Raw genomic sequence first — 26128 nt, forward strand, 5'->3', positions numbered from 1 at the left:
GGGGCTACAATTTAGCAGAAAATTCAGCAAATCTCACACACATTTCAATGGAGCTTACGCAAGAGAACTTCCCGCTGCATTTTTCTTTTGAGTTTCTCAATATTGTTCATTTATTTGCTAGGTCTGCATCATGATCATCCTCTAAGGAGCCCTTGGCAGTACATAGAGGGGTTTCTGGGAGGCCTCCCATCTAGGCAACTGACCAAGTATAGATGAGAACTTCATCATAACTATTAAGCAATTCTTTTAACAGCTTTCCTCAACCTGGTGCCCTCTATATGTTTTGAACTTCAACTCCCATCAGCCCCAGCCAGAACCATGTCAAAATGAATCCACATATGACCAACCCTTGTGGCTTTACCATTTGATTTACAGACACTACAAAAATCCAAACATTGGTTGTGAAAACGACCAAAGCAATAAACAGCAAAACAGGGAGGAAGAGAGCAAACAATATGTTAGATGGATTCACATGGTTGGGAATTGAGCAGCAGCCTCTAAAAGCTTCTTGTGGGCAATAACTGGCTCTTGGTTTGAGGGGGTTCTCTGGTGCCCCCCCCCATTGGTGGATCCTCTGGCTCATCCCTACCTATCTGTTTCCATGTTTATTGGCTCTTCTCTGATGTACCCTGAAGTATGCCACTGTAATTGCCCACAATGCTCTGGAGTGATGTAGTGTCAGTTCAGAATGCTATGAGCAAATATAATGGCAGATGCAGTCTTTATTGAAAGATTGATGGGAAATGAGCCTAGGACAATGGCTGCATTGGAAGCGTGCCATTAGCAGCTCCCAAAGATGCCAGCTGTTGGTCCTAGGCCTGGTTGTGGGAAACCTGCAGGGCTAGGTTGGGTATCAGGAGCCAGAGTCACGAGCAGGTCAGCAATAAAAAATAACAGTGTCAGTGAAGTTAACTCTTTATTCAAAGAAACCAAAACAGCACATGCTTAATGGTCACAGCAACTCTTCTCAGTAGGTTTTGCCCCAATGAGGCAGTTCTGAGGACTAAAGGTCCCCGCCTTCCCACCACTCTCTAAGGCTCCTACCCCGGTTCCTTCTTTAGAAGCCTAAAGCTCTGCCATCTTGCCTCTCTTTGCTCTGCCCTCTTAATTTTTCTGTGTTCTGGGAGACCATGGTGAGAGGAGCTGGTCACAGCAGGAAGGGAAAAATCCCTGGATTCTTACACAGCCTGCCCCATCTTTGTCTCCTGGCCCCACCTCCTCTCTTGCCTCTGAGTCTGAACCACTCTCTGCTAGTTACCACCCTTCTGAGTAATACCCCTCCCCACCTTCTCACTATATAGAAGGGTCTGGTGACTTCTGTTTCAGTGTATCTGAAGAAGTGTGCATGCACACGAAAGCTCATACCTAGAACTAACTTAGTTGGTCTTTAAGGTGCTACTGGAAGGAATTTTTTCACTCTCTGCTACCGCCTCTTCCTGCTCACTAAACCCTGTTGCCTCTTCAGCTTCCAATGCCTCCTTCTCCCATTCTGCTCCTACTTCTCCCTCTGACCACTCATCATTGCCCCACCACCAGTCCCCTGGCTCTGAGCCTTCTTTCCTGGGGGGTTCTCCTGGGGATTTGCTAGCTGGTGCCTCTGACCATTCCTCTGCATCCAGCCAGTCAATGACTTCGGGGTCTTGAACAACCAGACACAAATTCAGTACTGGAATCCTCCCTTCCAGGGTCCCTGAGGACAGTTATCCAACACAGAAGAACAGCAGGCATTGTGTTCTATCAACCAAGCAAGGGCAAAAGGCTGTAGCCCTTAGACTAACTACCAATTGCTGGGCCCATGGTGAACATCCCTTATGTTTTCTTTGCCTGAAGAGGGTCCAAGATCTGAGCACACATAGACCTTCAAAGGTGGTGCTTACTTCATCTTTTATTTTTTACACTCTGGTCATTTTCACAAGAGAGTCTCAGGAAAAGGCACTTGAATTTCCCATGACTATAAAACGTAATGGAAAAACTTGGTGAATCTAGAGGCTTCATACAACCAGTAGCAGGGTCCAAGTTCCACAGATAGTATCAAAGAGATCACTAGGTTATGTCAGGTTATGAGGTTCCAGGTTTAAGTTTTAGAATCCTTAACATGCTAGAAAACACTGCCCATCAAATTCCTTGCCTCCTTGAACAAGGTTAGTGAGCATTTGGCCCTCCCTTGCCAACCGCTCAAATTGCTCAGCAAAGCTGTTTAGCTGAGTGAACCCCAGACATTCCCCCAAGGAGATTCTTCTGTCTCGCCTTCTCTCTGCTTTACTGGAAACTCCACTCTTCTTTTCATCTCAGGCTGCTTTGCAAACTGCATTAGCAGAGCTTTCTTAATGGGTTCAGGGCAGTTTGCTGGGTCTAAGTCCTTGGTCCCAAACAGAGCCAAATTTCACCAGAAACGTCTCCTTAGCTGCCTCCATGTATTCTCTGCATCGTTTTGAAATCAAAGAAGGTAAAGAAAAGGAAGTGTGACACCAAAAAGAACTTGGAAAATTATCCAAGAGTTTTCTAGTCCAACCTGTCTTCCCAGAAGAAGTATGCAGGACTTAATTTCAGCTGGACTTCCCCAAATCTAGCTCGAGAAACTCTTTTTCATGCAAAAGGGCTCAGCTGTTGGATGTGATGCATAGTAAGAAATGCCTAGCCTAGCACATGTACCAAGTACCTTTACCTTAGCATTGTGAACCACCACAAATGGCCAACAAACACCTGAGGTGAGAGCTAAAATTTCTGGACTAAAGACTGCAATTTTGAGAAAAGCCAGAGGCCAAGCTCCAGGCTAAGTGTTGAAGAACCCTGATTCAAATGAGCCCTAGTGATGCATAACTTGATAATAGTGATATTTATGAGCAATGGGCTGTTTCACAGATGAGAAGTCATCATTCAAAGACTGCAACACCGAAGCAACAGTTTGCATAGGTGAATGCACCAACAAATAATATACACTATAGCCAGAACCTCCATGTTGCCATAAATACAGTGCTTTTCAATCATTTCTATTGCTACAATCAGCTGCAAGGCATCAAGCGATGAGCAATCCAAACCACCAGACACCAAGCCATGGGTGTAGTCTATGTCTGAGCCATCCCTACTTAGGGTATGCATCCACCAATGTAGTCATTGTATGCTGTTCTGGGAAGAGACAATGCTCAATGGCAGGGTGCATGTTTTGCATGCAGAAGGTTCCCAGATTCACTTGCCAGCATCTGTAGAAGGCAGCTGCCCACTCTGGCAGAGAACAGCCCTCCAGGAGTTAAGACAGAGACTCTTTCATCTGCTACCTGATCTTTTCTACTTGGATATGCTTTTTATGCAAAGACTTCCAGGGATTTTACCTGGAACCTTCTGCATACAAAGTATGTGTGCTAGGATCCTCCCACAAGGAAGGATAAGGAGGTAAGATTCTTCTTCTTTGCTAAACTATACACTGAGCAGGTTGTCCTGTACAATGCAGGGGTGCAAGTTTTAAGTTGCCTCAGTCAGGGCTTTGGCTGCAGGCTGAAAGAGTGGGATCTAAGGCAGACAACTTGAAGGATTGCAGTTGAAACATTAATATCATAATTAAATGCCAGGCTTTCCCAGTTGCACAGTGCCCCTAAAAGCTTTTGATGGATGGAAGCTTTCAGGAAAGAAGCCATTCACGTTTTAACTCAGGAAGGTGCTGCCAGCAAACTGCTCACTGGTCCGGCTTCCACACTAAGGCTGAAAAACAGACTCAATATGCCCTCCAACCTGACTTCCTTCACTCTTGCCCACCCATAATATGTGTGTGTGCGTATCACAGAGGACTGTTCCTGTGTAAGGTACCAGTTTAAGACTGCAAAACAAGCATGCACTGCATTTAATTATAGTATTGGTGCTGCAATCATGCTACTTGTTTAACTTGTATTCCACAAGTTCAGCCTATTGCCCAAGCATCTGTTAAAAATCTGTTTAAAAAATCCACCTCTACATTGTACTGGGAAACCTGCTCAAAGAGGAATGGAGTCCAGATATAAACCCCTATTTGCTAAAGACAGATCCATACTTAGACTACAAGCAAACACCAGAAGACTGTATGGCATAGAAGTTTATTTGATAATAAATGTCCAAGTTCTTAAGGTCCACAGGGCTCTTTTTCGATATTCTCCTACAACAGTCCAAACCATGGGTTGGGAATCACTGGCCATGGAACAAATTATACTTCCCAGGTCTCCTAATTTGACATGAGATGTCATTTCCCACTGGCCACACACCCCTGTCAATCACCTGATGTCAGGGTCAGGTAAATACGCAGCCGCAAAGAAACAATGGGGAGCTTTCACTTGCAACTGATCCTTTCCAAATACAGCTTGCATTTGGTGCTGTTTAAATTTGGCATCAAATGTAAGCCATGCTGCTGAGGTTGGGTCTACTCAGGAGCTCCCAAGAGAATCCAATGCCTACTGAAAGTAGATTGCATCTTTGCAAGTGTGGCTGTTTGCATTTGGCACTGTTTGCAGCTATAGCTGGGCCGGGATCCCTACTGGGCATCCTGTGTTGTCAGGTGATTGAAAAGTGGGCAGCCACCAACAACATCCCTGTATATTCCGTGTACCAAAGCAGCCAATCAAGGCGCAGTGATGGCTAGAATGCCACAATGGCATCACAATGACATTCAGGAATAGGGAACCTATGGATCTCCAAATCCCAAGCAGCATGGCTAATGCTCAGGGGTGATGGAAATTATGGTCCAACAGCATTTAGAGGACCATAAGTTCCCCATTCCTGAATTACCAGGTGCAGAACACCAACACAAGGTCCTGGAAATTACCATCATGCCCTTCTTGTGAATTTCCTTTGGGTAACTAAAATACCACACCATCAGGGGATAGGAAATTGTGGAGAATAAACCACTGATCTGAACCAATGTGGCAATTCTGAAAATTCAGCAGAGGTTTTGTTTGTTTGTTTTTTTCTGTCTGTCTGTGTGAAGTATGGGCTGTTGTTGTTCTTTTTTATTATGGAAATAAAAATCTCAGTTGTGGTTGAGTGTTTCTTTCATTCTTTTTTTAAGAATGAAAGGAAGTGAGACTGGGATAGAGGAAGGAGAGAGACAGAGAGAGAGAAAGATAATTTCCTCAGCAAGTCATCGTCGCTAATGAAGTTTTACAAAAACAGATACAACCAAGGAAAAATAAAATTTCACAGGTGATAAATTTTTCCAATTTCCGAGGCAGAATTCGATAGGATTGTTAAATTAAGAGTGAAGGTGTCTGTTAGGAGGCAACGAACAATGATGGGTAATTTTATAGAGTGGAAAATTGAATCAAATTGCAACATTAAAACACAGCTCCTTGGAGGATCTGCCCCGTATGCAGGCCTGCTCCACTACATCGGTGGGAGACTTGGGGGAAGGGAAGGAAAAATGGCTTGAATGTCTAGCTGCAAGCTACACAGAGACTTGGCTTCAGAAGCTTTCAAAATCACTGAACTTGAAGATGGAGGTGGACAGGATGCTGGAGGGAAGAAACAGAGAATCTCCCCCTGCCAAGTCGCTGCGCTAGCTACTGGGGGTTTTCCAGACCTAGATCTGTACCACTTCTCAAAACTATGTGAGGCAACAAGGAAGTCACTGCCTTGAGGCAGGTTCAGAGTGCCTTGTCTTTCTCTCATTTTAGAAATTATATGGTGACACTCTTTTGCCCTAATCTAACAAATGCTGAGACTGTTTGATATAGTACAGGACACACCTTCCCCCACTTAAGCATGTTCTACTTACATGCAGTTCTGGGAAATAGACAGACAGACAGACTCATACCAAAAAGTGGCAGCAGAGAGCCTGAGTCCTTGTGGCTCATGGGGAGACCTTCCCTGGAGCCTGAAGAGGATGTCAGTGAGGGCAGAGGAAGCCCCATAGAGACCTGAGGGCACAGCAGGGCTTTGCTTAGGCTGCTCAGCCTCCTCACCTAGCAGCTGATGTTGGAGGTAGCACAGCAGCAGCAGCCACTTTCCTGTGCTTCCTCCAGCCTCCAGCAGAGCTTCAACTCTAGTTGAAGAGAGAGTTGTGCAGAGAGAGAGCAGGAAAGCAAGGAATTCTGATGTGATCTGGCCTGATCTGCATCCTCCTGGACTAATGTGCAAATCAGAACTAATTACTTTTCGCACTACTCCAAATTTTGCAGTACAAAATTCTCCAAATACATTTTCTCGCCTCAAAAACTGTGCTTAAAAACATGGATTTGGAAATAAAATAGATTTTTTTTTGAAGATATTTAAATATGTATATAAATGCAAATTCTTATGCAATTTTTTGTAATAATAGTTTAACGTAGAAAAAGGACAAAACTGACCGAATTAACATTTTATGATGGAACACTTAAAAATGGGCATTGAATACAAGTAGACTGATCTCTCCCTCTCTAACTTCAGCACATACCTAAGTGGACCATTTTGCATCAATATTAGCGCAAAGCTACTAAAACACATGCAGCCGCAAATTGCTCTGTATTTGGCAATCTTTCTCTACCCGTACCTTGTACGCTGTAATACCTTGTATTCCTGCAAAGGTGCAACTATCACCGCCTAGGGTCAGAATCAGAAAGGATAACCAGACCTCTTGCATCATGAAATCAACTCAAGAACTCCTTTGAGGAAGGCCAATCCACAGAACAAGTTGAAGACAGGGAAACATTTATGCCTACACTATTCCTTTTAGTACAGAACACCCCAAAGTCACCTCCACAACCTGAAGAATAGGGACCTCAAAGGAACCAGCTAGAAGCTGCCACCATAATGCAAAGAGCTCTCACTGCAGAACAGGGTATTATGACCCACAGACCTTGCATTACTCAATGAAGGACTCTGATGAGAATGACATTCAGACTGTGTGCTCAAGGGAGAACCATCCAAATGTAATTTGGGGCCCTCCCAGTTGGAAGACACAGCTCTGTTACCATTCTTTGACTCATGAGACCCCTGCAGTATCTCTGTCTCCTCTTTCTCACAAAAGGTAAAGACTACAAAATAAGGTGAGGGCACTTTAACCAGCTGGCTAGTCCCTCCAGCGAGGTGGAGCATTCCATACTTCGGGTCTTGTCAACCTACATAAGGTTTCAGTTAGTTCTAGCTCCCTGCACAGAAAACAATTTCTATAGCTGTCTCAGGAGCTGGCTGTGTTCACACTCCTATTTACTGTGCACTCCTTGTGTTTCCAGTGCTTGGTTTTTAATCTGTGTTCACACATTATCCAAATGCATAATATCCTTTTCTTTGTTCTAAGATACTACTGCTTGATATGTTGATTCTAAAACCAGCTTCAAAATGATTGAAGACCTTAAGCTGTTCCTAATTTTTCTCTAGTCAAGGTATGAACACCTTTGCATAAATTAAAATATTTCCGCCCTTTTTAATATTCCCTGGTGTGTACACAGCAGCAACCAGAGCTGTGAAGCACATCAAAAAAGCACAAGTTCAATGTTCTCTAAGGCGACAATGTGAACACAATCCATGCCAACCAGTAGGGCTCCCCCACCTGGAGCTGTTCAACATCCTGTTCTTGCCTTGGACCTGATACTGCCTGCTTATCCCATAGGCCTCATGCTCCCATGGAACTGCCTCATCCTAGTCCTGCTTCCTCATGAAGATATTTGCATGGAAGTACTTCCCATACCAACTAAGACTCCAGGAAGGTTGGGGCCGCAAGGACCAGGTATATGTGCCACGGTATCAGCCACAATTTTGCTGGTGTATCTATTTTATTGCCTATTCCTTTGTTCAAGCTCTAGTGATGTAGCTGATTCAGCAGTCTTGCCCATGAATCTTGTCCTCTGATGAGTCATGGCCTTGCCAGTGAACTACAGTGATGGGACTGTGTTTAGATAGGTGGGAACTAGGGCTGGGCAATATATCAACATATCGTCCAAAACTGGTTTAAAGTTCACATCGTGATAATGTTTCATAATATTTGAGCTGGCAATATATCACAAATCACAATGTGTGTAAGGGCTAAGCAATATCTGGTTTTCAACATCGCGATAAATCACCAGCTAAACACAGCAGTGTTATCAACAGCTAAACCTCACAATATCACCAGCTAAACATTGCAATCTACCACAATGTCTGAAATAAGGATGGAGCTATACAGAGGTGAACAGGACAATGTCCTTGCAACTGCTAGGGGTCTAAAACAGATAAATGACAATATTATAAATCATCACACACTCAGTTTCATCACCAGGCAAGCCAAAATGCATCCCAACAGGACTTTTGGTTTTGGGCTTGGCTACCAAATGGTGGTATTTAGGACAATCCAGACTACAGCGATGAGTCATAGTGGATAAAAATAATCTGGGACTGCCAGACCACCAGCAGGCCTGCTAGGAGGCAGAAGCAGAAGCAGCAGTGGCAGAAACAGCTTGCCATAACCACGGTACATGTCGGTAGTAGCGGTGACAACCTGCAAGGCCTAGCAGTGGCGGCACAATCATGGTGGCCTGCAAGTCCTTGTGAAGGCAGTGGGAGGGGGCAGCAGTAGCAACAGCAGCCTGCAAGGCCTCACGGTGGCGGAACAAGCAGTGGCAACTTGTGAGACCTCATGGTGGTGACGGGAGCTGGTGGCAGTAGCAGTGGCAGCCTGCAAGTAGTGGTAGCAGTTGCCAGGACATCGTCCTATTCGCCTCTGTGTAGTTCTTTCCTTATTTCAGATATCGTGATATATCAATATATCACAATGTTTAGCTGTGATATATCGCGATATTGAAAAACCAGTGATTGCTCAACCCTAGTGGGAACAGGATAAAAGATCAGATGATGAAGTTGCCTTCTCATCCAATTATCAGAGAGCAAATGCCACTATACAACCCCCACCCATCAGAACATAATGCTTTGCTGTGCACAACTATCTTTGGGTTGGATTTGTAGCCCATTCCATCCATGTCAATGTGAAAGCTTGCCACTCATTATCAATTCTCTTGACAGGATTTCCTCTGCAATCTGGGGAGGGATCAGTTTGCATGCAGAGGAAATGCCAGGACTCAAACTTATCTGCAACTCAAGCTTTCCAACCAGAAGGTCACTGTGTATGGAGGCTGACTGTAATGACCCCAGTAGCAAGGAAAAGACACGCTGCACCATCCAGAGACACTCTTGCCAGCAGAGAAACATTAATCTCTTTCTCCTGCATAACATTGGGGACTTCCTCCTATTCCAGGAGTGGTCTAGAACTAGGAACAGGATGCTGGGTGGAGTTGATCCCCCCACGCCCCACCTCAGTCTTTGTCAGGGATCTTGTTGGATGGGTTTTGCTCACACTCAGGATCTGAGTGATCAACATATTTAAGGTCAAGAAGAAATTTCCCTTCATGTCAGGCCCTTTTGTTTTTAATTTTGGCCTCTTATTTAAGTCATTTGCAGCAGTTTGCTCTGTGGGTACCTTTCTGTAATACAGCTGTGGGCAAACAAGGATTGTGCATTCTAGTGTATTTGTATAGAAAAAAATGTGGCTATTTCAACTGTTTGAACACTGTTCACTCTCTCTCTTTCGTTGTTGTTTAGTTGTTTAGTCGTGTCCGACAGAAAAACAAGGCTGCAACGAAAAGAAGCATCAAAATTTCATTCTGATCTGGCAGTCAGCTTCTGTGTGCTGTAGGAATGTTTCAAATGTAAAAAGCTGTTGAAAATATGCAACCTCCAATGGGATCCTGCTGTACACAAGCAAGTATAGTAGATCCACTGTTCTCAGTGTCCATCTGCAGAGACTCGTATGCTGATTTTGCATGAAGGTAGCAAAAGCCAGATTGGTAGAGCAGATCTGCTGCTCTGCTCTGTGTACATTACGCACAATGGAAAGGCAATGTGAAAAGCTAGGCTGTTTTCCCAGATTAGCCATCCACACCTGAACAGAAGGGTGAATGGGTATACTATTCACATCAAAATGGTGTTATGAGTTTTGCTGTCTTGATTAGCATGAATGGGCCCTATCACTATGGTTTCACCTGACAGACTAATGGGTAATCAGGGGCTTGACAAAAGATGGCTAATGTTTTTTAATGACCAGGGATGTTTTTCTTAATACCCTGGTAATCTCTCGCCCCTGCCTTTAGAATACAATGCCCATCCAGAGCTAGTAGGAGGGGTAAATAAGCAATTTGTAAGGTTTCAACCTAGAGAGAAACAAAGTGCTCTCTGTTTATTATTATTATTATTTATTAAATTTGTATACTACCCTATACCCACAGGTCTCTAGCTGGACTGGAATGAGCTGGGGAGTTGCAGATGCTTAGGATGTTGCTTTGTTTGCTAATGTGATGCAGGATTAGTAGTTTTGCTGCCTTTTGTGGATGTCTAATATTTCCAATGAATCCCGCTTGTAAATAAAATAAAAGTATTGCCCTTTTTGTAATGGTATGTCTCAGATTGAACTCAAAGGGATGTTTGACATCCAAAGCTGTTTATTTTTTGAGTCAACGGGTTTTCTGTGCAAGCATAGCATTTGGTATTGTGACACAAAATTCACCATCACATTAATCTCAGATTTCAAACAAACAAAACAATTCAATTCTACCATCCCACACTCCTGCTCTTAAACCTAATCTCCACAGCCAGGCCTCAAAAGTAACTGAATCTGCACGGTAAGGAACCTGCCTTCCCCTTATGAAATGACAAAAACAAAATGAGCAGAGTCCATGCCGGTTCCTCAACTACAGCTCTGATTCATTTCCTGCCCGCTACTTGTGTGCTGCAGATGACACAAAAGTAGGAGGGCCTGCAAAAGGTAGAGAGAGCAGAACATGTATCTCAGAAAACTGGAGAGCTGAGCAGATAGAATCCAAACCAGGTACTTGTTACCATTGTGCCCATGGTGGCTGATCCCTGCTCATGGTGGTTTGGGTGGCCTGTGAGAGCAGGAGTTGCAGTTTTCACAGCACTTAGAAAAGCACTGCATGGTGAGTGCAGAACATGTGAAATTTGCAGATTTTGCTATTCTTTCTTCCCAGGTGATCTAATATTTTCCGGTTAATTGTGGCAAATTGTTGAGTTTTCTATTCTAACCAGGGGCGCCAACTGTAGTGGTGGAAGGGGCTTCAGCCCCCTCAATATTTGTGGGGAGGGGGCCAAGCCCTCCCAATATTGAGGGGGCTGCCATGCCTGCCACCGCCTGGCAAGCACTTGTGTGCTTGGCAGATGTGCGGAGGGTGATTCGCATCCCCTGCCGCTGCTGGGCAAGCGCTCATGCTGGTGGGATATATCACATGACGATGGACCCCCTCAATGTGGGGTGCAAGTCGGCGCCCCTGATTCTACCTGTTCTACTGGCTTTCACTTGCAAACTGACATGGGAATTCATCTGCATAGTAATATATTCTAGGCAGATGTTATGTTCTAGACAAAAGAACTCTCGACAAATGGGCACTCTTGTACAGTACTCTGAAATACAAGGGTAGGAAGAGATTGTTACAGATAGCATGAGCACTATTGGCTCATCCACACTTCCCCTTGTCCTGTGTCTAGAAAGCACAGGTCCAAGCCTATTTTTTGGAAGTCTGTAAGAACGGGCAATACAGGGTATGTGTATGAATCCTTCCCTCCCTAGGCCCTCAGCCCAGCTTTTTAGGCTCATTCTCTAACCAATGCATCTCAGGGGTGCATGTTTTCTGGTGTTGTTCACACAACGCTGTCCTCATCCAAGTGGCAGCTGACACTCCACAGCCCCGCCCTGTCCCACCCTAATTTAATTCAATTTTTTCTGATCTGTGGATAATGCAGTAAGAAAAAAAAAATCACAATGTAAAATTGCCTGTTACCCAACTGTGGACATACTGAAGGGCAATGTGTGGGTTGTTGTCACTTTTAAAGCATGCAATGATACTGTCCTGGGTGCCATCTATCACCCATCTATTCTTTACTTTTATTAGCCCTGGTGCTACTAAGTGGGCTGCCAATGAGGCTGTGTGTAACACATGCTTTAAAAAAAAGCAAAACCCATTGTTTTGGGCAGGTCTGGTATATCAGAAATCTTGAGTCTATTTTTTATTTTTATGGTTGCACGCATAGGTAAACAAATACCTGCTCATATGCCTACAGTGGCCTTTAGGTTTCCGAAACTCGGGTGTGTGAAAAAGTACTAATTGGCAAGTAGTGGGGGACAACATTACATAGTGGGAATACATCACATCAAGCACCACCCACCACTGTGGATGGGGAACATTGAGAAAGAGTTCAGCTGAAGGAGCTCATGTGCGGCCCACATACACATTAACACTGTGGTGTGCACACAGCCTCAGATAGATGGACCAATGGTTTGAATTGCCATACAATGCAGCTTTATATGAATGAAAGCCTGCTAACCTGGAAGAACTTCATAAATGCAGTCATCGCTCTGTCTGTCATCCCCATCTTCCTCCAGGTCCAAAGAGGTATCCTGATGATGTGTCACACTGGGGGAATCAAAACTGTCTATGTCATCATAGGCCTCTTCTTTGATATTGTCGTCGTCGTCGTCCTCGACTTCCTCACAGGGGATAACTGAGGACTTAATATCTGGGAGAAGAAGATAAGAAGGAAAATACATGGCACACAAAGGAAGAGGAAAATAAAGAGAAAAAGGGAAATGGACAGCACAATTAGACGCTGATGTTCCTTAGGGTAAACAGTATTATTTTCAGCTGGCAAGATGTGGTCTGAGCGAATGTCGATGGAGGTTTGTTAAGAGTGATTATTAAATTCGTCACATGTCCCGAGTGACGGAAGAACCAACTTCTGCTCTTAATTTGAGCTAACAGGTGCCATAACAAGAAAACTCTGAATATGCCTGAGTTATCCTCTTCCATGAAGCTGTAGATCTGGACCTGGCAAGTACAGCTCTTGTCTCAGTGAAGCATGGTTTGACTGTATCCCTCCCCGCCCCACAATATCCTAGTGTCAGAAACTCAGGGAGGCTGACAAAACATTTAAAGAGTATTGAAACGGGCAAATTTAAAAACAAAACCAGAACAAAACCCCCTGAACATTAAAGCCCCAGTTTCTCCACTAGCTTAATCTCTGCCATAACAACAACAACAACCACCACCACCACAACAACTTGTGGCAGCCCAGAGGAAACAAGATTTGCAATACTTCTGAAGAATGCAAAACAATGCAGCAAGTTGTCAAGGAAAAAGAGTTGCGAAGCCATGGGGAAGTGACTGGAATGCTTCTTAGAGTGAGTCCATATCAACACCCTATGAGCAAAGTGAAGTATGTGTGTTTCCCAGCTCTTTCCCCCCCATAGCGATTCACATCAACATGGCTTTATTAGTATCAAGTTAGTTTCTGTTTGCGCACACACTAGGGAGTGTTGAGAGGGTGGGAACCTCTTTACCCTATTAGAGCAGTTGCGTGAACCTATCCATTGAAACTGGGAGTATCATCACTGCTTTTCTAGAATGAGAGGTGGTAGGTTTAAAGCTGTAAAAAGTAGCACACCCTATATAGCCTGAAAGTCCTAACACTGGTCAGCAGAGCTGTGGTGCTAGCTGGCTGAGGTTTATCAGAGGTGAATGAGAAGCATTGTACATATGACCATAGGCATTAGTTTTCTTTTGTGATTACTACTTTATATGCTCCAGGACGGGATCTTTGCTTAGTTCAGGGATGAGGAACTTCTGGCTTTCCAGATGTTGTTGGACTCCAGCTCCCATTATCTATGACAACTGACTATTTTGGTTGGGGCTGATGGGAGCTGGAATCCAACAATATCTGGAGAGCCAGAATTTCCCCATCCATTGTCTAGTGAACCATGGAACAAAATAAAACAAACATCTTTACCATTACCATACTTGCAACTGATCAGAGTTCAAGTCAATTGGAGAAAGATGTTTTTTGGGGGGAGAACCTTGTGCCCTCCTCTCCAACTATACCAAACTTTTCTGTGGTATTGGAGCTTCTCTCCTCAAACAACAATACTTCCTGGGTCATCCCCCCCCCCCCAGGAGATCTCTGCTTAGCAGGTTGCTTGCTGTGGTTTGCTCTTTCCCCCTCCCCTATTGTGGTATGAATTATTTTGGCTAATTGGAATGTGTGGGCAGATATGATTTGCAGATTATGTATCCTTGGAGTTGAGAAGGGACAGCTTTCTGGTGACTCCTAGCTTCATGAGTTTACGTAAGCTGACAAAACGTTAGTCATAGCATCTTTTTTTTAAAAAAACCAGTATCAATACTGCTTTCACACACTGACCAGAAGAGGGTGCTTTGAGAGCACACATCCTTTGCAACTCAGAAAGTGGCTTCAGCAAAGCAAGTGTGAGTTTAATTTTTAATTAACCCATCACACACACATACATGCACACACAGTTCATTATTAGGGGATTATTCTGGTACACAAAACAAGCAACAATAAATAAATAAGTATGGAATAGCAAATAGCACTAGCACCTTATAGACAACAACATCAAAAGGCAATGGGGAGAAGAAGGCATCCTTTGGATTTGAGTCTCAGGACACTTTCACTTTGTTTTATGTAACATCTATGAGATCACACACATGGATTTTTGAGTTAATTAACATGAAAGAACTAGCAGCCCCTAGATTTATATTCATATAAACACTGATGTGGATTAGGACTCACATTTCTCTCACAAACAAGGATAGAGGTGGAAAATGTTCGCTTGTTCAACATTCCCATTGTGAGCATGGCGTTGTGGTTAAAGGGTGTTAAGGGGTAACCAGCCAGTGATTTTCAGTAGGTGCCTTTAGAACAAGATTGCTTCTTCTCCCAGTCCTTTTCTCATAGCTTCTGGGGAAAGGACTTGGAGAATATTCCCCTTCTTTGTCAAACTTTCCTCAAGTCCCGTGTTACACACTACACACTTCCTCAGCAAAACCTGAAATGGCCCTAGCCCCATGTTGTTTGCACCTCTTCACCAAGTCACCTGGCCCTCCCCCATTTTTATCTAGATTGTAGGACCTCTAGGCAGGAACTATCATATCTGGGTTGTGCATCGTACATGACCTAGGATCCTGTCAGGGAGGTTAGTAAATTTCAAGTGTGGTTTAATGGAGGAAGTAGAAGAAAAGAATGTGTGAAGGGGTTGTGAGGCCCCAAGGGGCTAGCCCTGCTTCCTGGTGATGTGTGCAGTGCATACACACCTATTTTATCCATACATTTAGTGTCTAAAGGGGCTCTATAAGCATACAAAGAAGTGCATGTAGAGATTCTCCACACAAAGGGGGCAACTCTGACTGGGCCAGTTTCCCCACTTTTGTGGAAGAGCTTTATTTACATACATTGTTATACATGGCAAGCCCTCTATGTGCTGGCCTAAAATATGGACAGCAGGTGGCAGTATGGCCACCCCATGCATCAGCAGTAGGGATGGGGCAAGCCCATGTAGCTTGTGTCAAATGTTCTTTCAGTGTGTCAGTGTGTGTGCATGCCTCTGAACTCCCCAGGATTTATAAAGCATTGGACTTCAACCTAGAAGAGGTGCAAATTGTCACATGACCACGGAAGTGGTCAGGTAGATTTGGGCCAATCACTATGTCTCTTCCTAATCCAGCTGACATATTTGCTGCAAGGATAAAATCGGATAACCTTGATGGAAATTGCTTTTTGCCAGGAAAGGAGGACACAAATGTGAATATTAGCAATTAAATAAGTAGAAGAACTGTTGCCTTCTCGCTTCTCCCTTTCAAAACAATATTAAAGGTTTCAGAAACATCACTTTGGGATCTTCTTTAAATTAAATATTGCCTTTTGTTTTGCGAGCTTTTTAGACAATCTTACCACTATGCTTATGTGATTTTCTGCGTGAGGGTAAGAAATCAACAGAAAAGCACAGGCACAAAAGCTAAGATTCTTGTAAGTAATACAGAAGGAGGGTGATCGGAAGGCTGGAGTTTATACACTGTTTGGCCCTTTGTAGTCAATTCCTGTCTAATTAATAGACATAGTCTAAATAACAGTTAGGCTCATAAATATATGCTCATCAGTTGAAGAATATACAACTTTTGAAGACTGCATTGCTACACTGGAACATCACAGGAGCCAGGTCTTCCTCTGACGTCTTGCATGTGTGAATGGGCCAGCAACCACTACAGACAGAACTTCCTATCAGTTCATATTCCCTCAAAATACAGTGTTTGTCAGTGACAGCAGTACATGCCCTCAGCTGCAAGTCAACAAGTCTCAAGTTTTATAGGTGGGAATCACTCTCACCTATATCATATGGATTTGTTCCCTCTTAAGCTACTCACCCTTAAGCAGGAACTGGATCTGATCCACCCAGTCCATGGCTTCTGCAGAGCTAACAGCTGTAAACTGCAAAGGAAGAATTCAATACAGTCACTGCAAGATTTCTGCCATAAGGTCTGTAGCAACTACTAATTTACAGGTGATTGTACTCCATGTGCAAGCCACACTTAAAGAAGCATGCTACAGATTTCAGGGTTTGCCCCTGTCAAGTACTTCATTAAGCATGAATACAGAAAAGCATGCATCACAGACAGAGGTTCCATATTACCCACTAACATCATTTAAAACACATCACTTTTTAGATCTGGCAGTTTACGCATTCGGCTGCTGAATCACTAAGTGATGAAAAAAATCATAAGCATGCACCTGTAAATTAGCTATATATTGTAATGTTTTGGTCTTGTGATGCCCCTCATCTCTACTATTGTCCCATCTCTCTTCTACATAAAATAAAGCGGAGTTCTACTGACAAGTACATGGTTATTTTGGAATCCCACAAAGACACACGGAGAATTCTCCTGCCCCATTTGTTTTGCAAACCTCAGACAAAGCATTGCAGTAAGTTGGGGTGCACAACTTGTCACTGCTCATATTCAACGTGGTTATTACTGTATTTTAAAAGCAGAATCAAACAACAGGACACAGTCCTAAGATCCATTACAGACCCATTTTATCTATAAGCCACCTTGAATCCCTGTCAGGGAAAAAGGTGAATGAATGAATGGCAAAAATATATTGAAAGCATGTCATATGTTCTTATGACAACTGGACAAACCTCTCCTGATCAACTCGTGAACAACTACAGCAGGGGAGTCCTCATGTAGGCATGGCCAGGAATAGACACTGAAGCCCCAAACACATGCAATGCAAAAACATACATGTGCTCAGTACCAGTTCACGTAGGCATGTGCTCAGTACCAGTTAACCACTGGTCCTGTTAGCTAGGGATGATGGGAGTTGTAGTCCCAAAACATCTGGAGGGCCGAGTTTACCTATGCCTGAGTTAACGGTTAAGAGACCAAAGCAAAGCTGGCCATACCACGAGGGACCTGCAGGTGGCAACCTATGGCAGCGCTTTGAAGGGGGAGATACTTCACTCCTGCAGTGTATGTGTGTGGACTTATAGCTGAGTGAGCTAAGGATCAACGAAGGAAGGAGGGACCAGGATACTAAGGGATGACCAGGTGGCAAGCAGATAGTCTTTCTAGCAATGGGTAGCTGCTAGGTAGCAGGCTGTGCAGGAAGGGTGAGGAGATAAATAGCAACAAACTCGAAGTACCAAAGGGTAGCATCTGATTCACTTAAAACTGTTTTTTCCTGGGCTGAAGTCAACCTGAGCCATCTTTCCACATGTCAATCGGCTGTTAACATAAATTGATATACAAGTTAGCCCTAAAACCAGAACTCTTGGGTTCTCTTTCCAGTTTTGGAAAGGAATTGGGGAGCGGAGATGAATCGAGCTTGCTAGCTTAGAGTGGGAGGAGGAAAGTGTGAAGGTGTTTTCAAATGAAGTCCACAGTGGTTCTTGCTTTGATTGGATTTGTTATGCAAATGTCAAATGCACACTGGCCTGAGGAGAGAGGAAGGTCTCTCCTCTCCTTTCTCTTCCAGGTTTTAACAGTGATCAGAGTGAATGGTGTGGAAGAGGCTCAAAGGCAGTCTAAGTTTTATATATAAAAAGTACTCTCCAGGTCAGATTGATAAGATTTTGTAGCCAAGTAAGGAAGAGACAATGGCTTGGGTACTGCAGGAGGAGGCTCAAACCCAGTCCTGATACATCTCTACTGGGAGTTGCCCTGACTCCCACCCAACACATGCAGACAGAAGATCTTACTTGTAAGTAAGAAAGAGATATTTATTCAGGCAAGTTAACAGTACAGGCTTGGCAGCTGATACAATGCTCTGGAGTCATGATTTAGGAGTTCAGGAGCAGTGCAAGATGATCAGAACTAACAGGAAGGGATGAAAATGTCCCAACAAATTTCCCAGCCCTTCTCAATAAGCTTTTAAAGACAAGGCATGGCGCCAGAGCCATCTTTCCCATAGGGCTTAGTGGTGCGTTGTGCCAGGCCGCCGGCCTCTCAGGGGCGCCCCAGTGAGTGGGGGAGCCCCAGCGGCTTTGCCGGCGGCCTCCCCTTTCCCTGCACGCGCACCAGCTGCGCCCCGCCAACCATATGGCTGGCGGGCGTGCAGCATGCCTGCCAAGTCTTCTTGGGAGGAGGGCGATCCCTGCAGAGGCTTAGGATGGAAGCTGTGCCCTGCCAACTATATGGCTGGCGGGCACACAGCTTCCCTCCCAAGCCTCTGCGGGGATTGCTCTCCTCCCAAGGAGGCTTTGGAGGGAAGCTGCACTCTCCTCCCATGGAGGCTTGGGAGAGAAGCTGCGTACCTGCCAGCCATATGGTTGGAGGGGTGCAGCTTCCCTCCCAAGCCTCTGCAGGGATTGCTCTCCTGCAGCGGCATGTGAGAGAGTCGTCCCCCCCCCCCGATGGCTGGCAGTGTGCAGCTTCACAGCCCCCCCCATCTGTAGTAATTTGGGGGCGCTGGGTAGATATTTGCACCCCGGCACCGCATCTGCTAAAGATGGCCTGGCATGACATGTTCACTTGCTAGACTCTCTTGTCTTGTAGGAATGACGAGATTTCAAGTGCATGCTCCATCAGGGAAGTTGGGTCTGCTTTCATCTACAAAGCCAATGCCTGATTCTAGGCAACAAGACTATACCCTTCTGTTCAGTTGCTGACTCATCCCCTTGGCTGATCAAAACTCTCCCCAGCCTCCACTAAGTTCCTCAGGAATATTAGAAGGAAGAGCTGGCATCCCTCTTGCCCTTCCAAAGTGTCTGAAGTCAGGGTGGAAAGGGGAGTTCCCCCCTCCTCGAACCCAAGTTCCCATAACTCAGTCCCTGTACCCAGCTCTGTTTCTCCCTCCTCTTCTGTCAGAGCCTGCCAATCCCAATCCTGACAGCACTGTGGGGTTCATGACAGGAGTCTTCAGAGGCCAAGAGGTCAGGGTTCCATTGTCCCCACTCTCTCCTTTCAACTAGCACTAAGCAGAATTCCTTGGCTGGAAACTCTGGCCATTTGGGCGGACACACCTACCTCATAGGTACGTTTACCAGGAGAGGTCAGCTCGAAGCAGCAATCTCTTCGAGAATCCTTGCGCAAGTGGAAAGCCATCTGGGCATGGTAGTTCTTAATGGCAAACATGCCTTTTGGTTGCTTGCCTGCATAATACAGTAATGATGATTCAGCAAACTTCAAGTTGCTAGCTTGCTTACAGATATCACTTTCACAATACAAGACCCAACCTGTGTCTTCCAGATTCTCTCTAAAGTGGGTGGGAAGAAAGAGCCATGTGGGCAGAAAGGAGAGGGGCCCTGAACTGTTTCACTGTCTGTATTTTCCTTCCCAAAACTGCTTTTTAAAAAAGCCATTATTTTCTACAGTGGATATTACTTCTAGTCATTGAGCCTCATTGGAAGAAGGGAACATGTTCCCCTTGGTGCTGTGTTGGGGTTTAGCAGTAAACTCAATTCTGCACAGGGATCTGCCACCATTATGTCAAGTGTGGCAAGCCATTATATATTGACCTCAGTCCTTCCACTTGTAATATAGTGATATTATTGGCCTAACTTACACAGTTGTTGCAAGGATGTCTTTGATGACAGTACTGCTGTATGATGCTGATGTTGGTGACTGAAAATCCCCTTTACCACTGGCAAAATTTACAGACAAAATGGAACTCTGCCTAAGTCCCAGCGTGTATGCTACAACTTGCAACTGCCACGTCGAGGCTGCTTTAAATTGTATATGTATAGATAATACTGCAAAACATAATTGCTTGCTTAGCCCCAGTGTCCATTATCCCTTGAATTGTGCTGGGAAAAAATCCTGTTATTGAGTCCTCCTCCAGCTCTGAATACTCCTAATGCTGTCCCCTCTATCGTCTATTTCTTCTTGTATATTTTTTTTACCTGCTCTGCATTCAATCTCCCTGGATGGGAGGCACAGTATAATCGTAGCCCATCTATCTAGGCATGCCAAATTTGGTTGGAAGTATTAGCTTCCTGTTTATATGCATCTGATGGAGCATAACTGAAAAATATTTATACATGCTGACACATAGATTATATATGGTCACTTAGGGGAGGGTTAAAGCCCGCCTGACAACTAATGGGGGGAAAATGGGCAGTACTTTATTTACACAGGGCCTTGTGTCCGTATTTCTCCTTTCCCTCATTCTTTACTGACAAGGGTGTTGGAATACAACCAGACTCTGTTCTCCGTTCGTAAGGCTGCATCTAAATGGCAGATTCCCACACTGCCTGGTGGGCAATTTATCATCCAGTTGGAAGAGCCACTGTGATGTACTGCTTAGAAGGTTACATGTGGATGAGAGAGACCCAGGTTTAAATCCCTGATTGGTTGAAGCTCATTGGTAAGCAATTATCCTAGCCTAACCTACCTCACAATAAGAATGCAAGAAGAGCCAGTAGCCCATCTAGTCCACTATTCTGTAGCCAAGCAGATGCCAAGCAGGACCCATTGGCAGTGTTGCAACAATGCTGCTGCAATGATAAAATGAGCTTAGCCCTCTGTATGTGCCTCAGAGCTTTGTGGAGGAAGACTGAGGACAATATCTAAATTAAGTTTAGAAAGCAATACTGAGGAACAAAGGAGCTTCAGAGATGCACCAGAGTTCAGGCAACTTTCACCTGCTGTCCCTCCATTCTGCGGACCAATGAACATGAAATCAGGATTGAGGGAAAGCTTAACAGAACCAACCTTCCTTCCTTCCTTCCTTCCTTCCTTCCTTCCTTCCTTCCTTCCTTCCCTCCCTCCCTCTCTCCCTCCCTCCCAATGTATCTGGATAGTGAAGTGAAAATACTGAAGGGATATGGCTGTGTACATGTGTCAAGAGTACCACATACTTTTTTCATTTGCAAAGTAGTAGAAGGCCATATTGTCAAGGACACACCATCGCTTCTGCCACTCAGAGCCAAATATTTTAGAGTCTGTGAAGAAGAAAGAAGAAGGTGCTAGGTGACAGGAGAAGAATAGGAAAAGAAGGAGTGTCTCTTCATCCACAAAAGGTATCCCAAGATGTGCTTTCTACATCAATCAGAGGGCATTACTACTACTAATACTACTAGTACTTAGGGCTAGTAGCAAATATGAGCAAATTCACAATAAAAAACACAATAAAAAATTGGGATCAACTTCAAAATGCACATGTCAACTGTGAAGAGCACACTAGTATATATGCTACTTTTGTTTTCAAAATGTTTGTAGGTGACCTCCGAGGAAGAATAAGGCACACTCTCTACTTGTGAGAGATATTCTAGGGGCAGAGCAGCATGACTAATTCTGTCCCCTCTGCCTTTATCTGTTACAAAATCTCTTCTCACATGTCCCCTCCATTTAGCAGGAGAAGGCAACACCTTCTCCAGACTGATGGCTTTCTTCATTAAGACTATTCCAGAAAAATCTCAAACTATTTCCTAATCACTGGCATCCATTAAGAGGCATCTCATTGATCCTTCTGGGCCAATAGTAGTAATCTGCTTAACGAAAGTATAATCAGATATATGTTCCTAACAGTATTTCAGAGGCAAGTAAGAGGCAACTAATACATATATACATACAGTACATGTACCTTCCGTAGTTGATACAACACATCTGCATTTTTCACTTGGACACTTTTCCTAACATCTAAATCGGTGAATGAGAAGCTGCCCACAGTGTCTGCCCAGAGGGCTTTAAATTTTCAACAGATGGACAGCATAGGGATGGATTATGAATGGATAAATCAACAGCAGGTGCTGTGAAGATTAGTTTGGCAGATTTTTACCTCTGGATCTCTTTTCCAAGTAACCTTGTTTTAGAATGCCTCCTTGCTCTTGAGTGGCCTTCTGCAAGTTGCTCTCGGCTTAAAAAAACAAAAACAAAATCTCAATAAGCATGGAAAATTATGCTTGGGGAATCTTGCAAGACAACAAAATCAAGGAAATCAGTAGTATTTTAATCAAACTATACCCACAATTATCATCAATTTCCATTATATATGTGATGGAAAAGGCAGTCACTGCCAAACAGCTTTCATGTGGCTGGGCTCTGTATCATGTCAGTAAGGGAGGCATGGGCCAATCAAATTAATCATATTGGTTGGTACTATGCCAATGTTACATCTCTGGCTGTATACACACTCTTGTTTATTCTGCATCCAGCGCTGTCCCATGGCTGGTTTGGGAAGCAGTATGCACATATTAGCCCTAGTCTATATCTATCCTGTATATATCCTCTCATTCCTTTTGAAATATCGAACTTTTCTCCAAACTAGCTTCAATTAAATTGAAAAAAAGAATGTCCAAGCTGTGTTTTAAGCCGGTGATGTTCACACAATCCCCAGCTATGTGAGATACAAAATTTGGATTCCAGCATAGGGAGATGACCTACCACTTCCATTTGGTCTTGAACATTGTGTGTGTGTGTGTGTGTGTGTGTGTGTGCATGTTTGTGTATGTGGTAAAATCCCAGTCCAGGCTGAACTTGCTTAGAAAGCCTGTTTAGACAAGCTTATTCATTTACTGAAAAGCATTTGTATACCACTTAATACTTTAAACATACCTAAGCGGAGTTAAACAATATATCATCAAAACATTAAACCTAAAACCAGTAAACAGAAATATAAAAACACATGAAGGCATATAAAAGCAAACCAGAAATAAACAGAGGATTCAAACCCATAAAAGTTGCCACTGTGGGATAGCTGCACAATCCCATACATGTAGTCTCAGAAGTAAATCCCAGTGAATTTAGTGGAGCTCACTCTCAGGTATGCGGGTATAAGATTGCAGACATAAACAACCAAATGGAGACATTCATTGTGATGGGATAATATGTGTTGATATAACTTTGTCATTGCTTCAGTGTGCATCCAGTTCCAAATGCAATCCACGTCTGAGGGGCTCCACAAAACCTCTACCCTTGGGGGTGTCCAGCTGTAACTATGTATAAGTTGCTAGAGCTGCAACCTACATGGCAGTTGCACCCTTTGCTCTGGAGAATCTTTCTCATCCCATGTGTGTGCCTGCAGTTTTTCAGTGGTTTAGGAAAATGTGCTCTGTAAATCTTCAGAGATGTTCTCTTTGTTGTTATTATTTCACATTTTCCAAGATTTGGTAATAAAAATTGAATTTGAGTGAATCTTGGCTCTGGCAGCAGCCCCGTGTTGGGTTTTGGACGTATTATGAAGTGAAAACACTCTCACTTCACAATACAGCCCACTTCACACTGTGAATGCATTTAATACACATCTTGGCACATCAAGCCTGGACCTGTGAATCGATCCGCAGTCTGCCTCAGCCAGAGATTTACACCCTTTCTCAGACATTTACATAACCTTTTGCCTAGGCTGCTTATATTTCTTGTTAATTAGCTGAAAGCTGGAAATGTAGAGTCAATTAATTCTTCCAATTTCTCAGTGTCCAAACTAGGAAACCAGGGGGCCCAACCTAGAGAGCTGTGGTGACAGCAGCAAAGCTTATCCAAGGCATCTTGCTGCTGCAAGTGACTGCACTGCATGATCTAAGTGAGGCACCCCTGGAAGTATCCACCGCTGTAATGTAAATAATGCTGTCACCCAACTCTCAGATTGTGCACAGCAGCCACTTGGGATGCCAGTGCAGTTGGACCATGTCTCATCAACAGGAAGGTGTTGCAGAAATGCAGCACAAATAGATAAGCCATGCCTAGTACACGAGCTAGTGGTACACAAGATTCCGCAGTCTATGTACATATTGTCCAATCAACAGATGATCAACACCAACATACAGCAAGCTTTTATGCACCTAAGCACAGCAAATCTTCATGTGAAAACTATTGTAGCTTGTGCTTTTTAGAAGAGGGCAAAAGGCAATCTATGGGAGAAATGTGCAATTCAAAATTTATGTATCAATGTGCAAATCAAACACATACATACACCAGGATGTTCTGCTCTCTAGCACTCAAAAGGATGGCCATTCTGTTTCTGAAAATATCAGCTTTTATTTTTTAATGTATACAATAATGTACTATGAGATGTTGTAGTGAAGATGATTAAGCTTCTAGAGGTGTTTGGCTCAGCTACTTGCCTGGCCATTTATTGGCTTAGCTGCTCTCATCATCCAAATTTCTGAGTGATGCGTTTTGAAGCAAAAGTTGAGTTTGCATTCAGAACGTGACTTTAAAAACTCAAAATTGGAACGCTTTAAATTCTTGATTGTTTTAATCTTGGAAGGCTTCAGATATAAGAACTCAATGTGCCTATTGTCAACTTACTGCCTGTTATCTAACAAATGCCACTTATCAAATTCTACTATCTAATATTGAGTGCCAATTACAATATAAATATAGATGAAAATATTGAGAGATTATGTTTTAGGAATGTTCCTGCAATTAGAGAAAACCCAGCAAATATTTTCCATTAAAATTCAGAAAGAGTGCAACCACAAAATACATTTAAAGCACTTTTAGCCACTGTAACAGTCCACAGAATTTTACATGTATGAATGACAAAAATGATAGCTTGCACTTAAATGCAACATCTCTTCTTTTGAATATATAGTAAATGTATGCATGTGCATGTAATGCTATAGGAGTGGTCAATGCTGTTGGATTATAACTCCCACCATCCCTGCCCATTAAACATGCCGGTTGGGGCTCTTGAGTCCCAGAACATTCAACATTGATGGCATGAACCTTTTATGAGAAACTTGGCCACATGGGAGGGGCTCAGTGTGGCAAACTACTCTTTCAAATTCTGACCAATCTAGCAGACAGAGTATTCTTCAAAGACTAAGAAGTTAGTCTGGCGATAGATGTTCTGCAGTGGTAACTGGTGGTTTGTTTATGTTCTAGAGCAAGAAATAAAAGTGGAATCTAACTGCAGAGTAGGGGCTGAAACTTGTTTCTATCTAGGTGTGCATTTCTTCATGCTTTTGTGTTCTTTTTTAGATATAGAAAGGTGTGTCATATACACAAGGCCCTTTCAGGGGGGCAGGTGTCCAGGGCCCCACTCAGCAGCATGAGAAAGACAGCCTCCTGAACACAGCAGGGCTGTCTTATCACATTTTGAAGTAAGTAAACTAATACACATTACCATCTAAAGAGCAACCCCTCCATAAGACCATTAAGGCCAGAGTCTAAAATTACCTAACTGCACCACTGGGCGTTGTAAAAAAAGAAAAAGAAAAACACAAGTCCTTGCTTGCAGCTCACAATAAAAACAAGAGGGAGAGAAATAGAAAACATTTACATTACCTGGTATGGAGAGTGAAAGAAGGAATGAAGGAAGGAAGAGTATAATAATCAAGAAGTAGGAAAGAATAAGAAAAAAAATGGACATCAAGAGGGAAATGCAAGAGAACTTTTTTTTAAAAAAAGTTTTTAATAAAGTCTTCAAGTGAAACAAAAGAGGCCAGCTGAATATTGAGAGGGAGAGAGTTCCATCCGCAAGGAGCCAAGAGAGAAGGCATAGAGACAAGCACAAGGGAATGGAGGTTTAATCAGAGTATTAGTATTTGATGAACTGAAAGATCAAAGAAGAGAACAGAAAGAAAGAAAGCAATGCAGATGAATAAAGAAAGTACAAGAACATGAGGGGATTTAAAAGTTTAAAAGAATAAATTTAAAATGTTATACAAAACAATAAAGGAAACCAGTGCAGGGAAATCTAGAAGAAGAAGAAGAAGAAGAAGAAGAAGAAGAAGAAGAAGAAGAAGAAGAAGAAGAAGAAGAAGAGTAGTAGTAGTAGTAGTAGTAGTTTGGATTTGATATCCCGCTTTATCACTACCAGAAGGAGTCTCAAAGCGGCTCACAATCTCCTTTCCCTTCCTCCCCCACAACAAACACTCTGTGAGGTGAGTGAGGCTGAGAGACTTCAGAGAAGTGTGACTAGCCCA

General features: G+C 43.5%; 1 protein-coding gene and 1 long non-coding RNA gene across 9 annotated transcripts in view; one reads left to right on the plus strand and one right to left on the minus strand.

The window, feature by feature from the left end:
- The window catches only part of SKAP1 (src kinase associated phosphoprotein 1), a 314733-nt gene that overhangs the window by 58698 nt on the left and 229907 nt on the right, over positions 1-26128 (minus strand). For all 8 annotated transcript variants that reach the window (XM_081838162.1, XM_081838163.1, XM_081838161.1 and 5 more), the window contains 5 exons: positions 22039-22116; positions 21119-21202; positions 19287-19411; positions 16188-16251; positions 12301-12492 (listed from right to left, as the gene is read on the minus strand). In XM_081838162.1, the coding sequence (XP_081694288.1) occupies positions 12301-12492; positions 16188-16251; positions 19287-19411; positions 21119-21202; positions 22039-22116 (543 nt within the window). The remainder of the gene's footprint in view (positions 1-12300; positions 12493-16187; positions 16252-19286; positions 19412-21118; positions 21203-22038; positions 22117-26128) is intronic.
- Positions 4680-7665, plus strand: LOC309328318. Its single transcript, XR_014150769.1, has 3 exons — positions 4680-4816; positions 5030-5163; positions 7547-7665. It is a non-coding gene; the product is annotated as an uncharacterized lncRNA (long non-coding RNA).

Source organism: Podarcis erhardii (assembly GCF_964252035.2).
Source record: "Podarcis erhardii genome assembly, chromosome: 13".
NCBI lineage: Eukaryota > Metazoa > Chordata > Lepidosauria > Squamata > Lacertidae > Podarcis > Podarcis erhardii.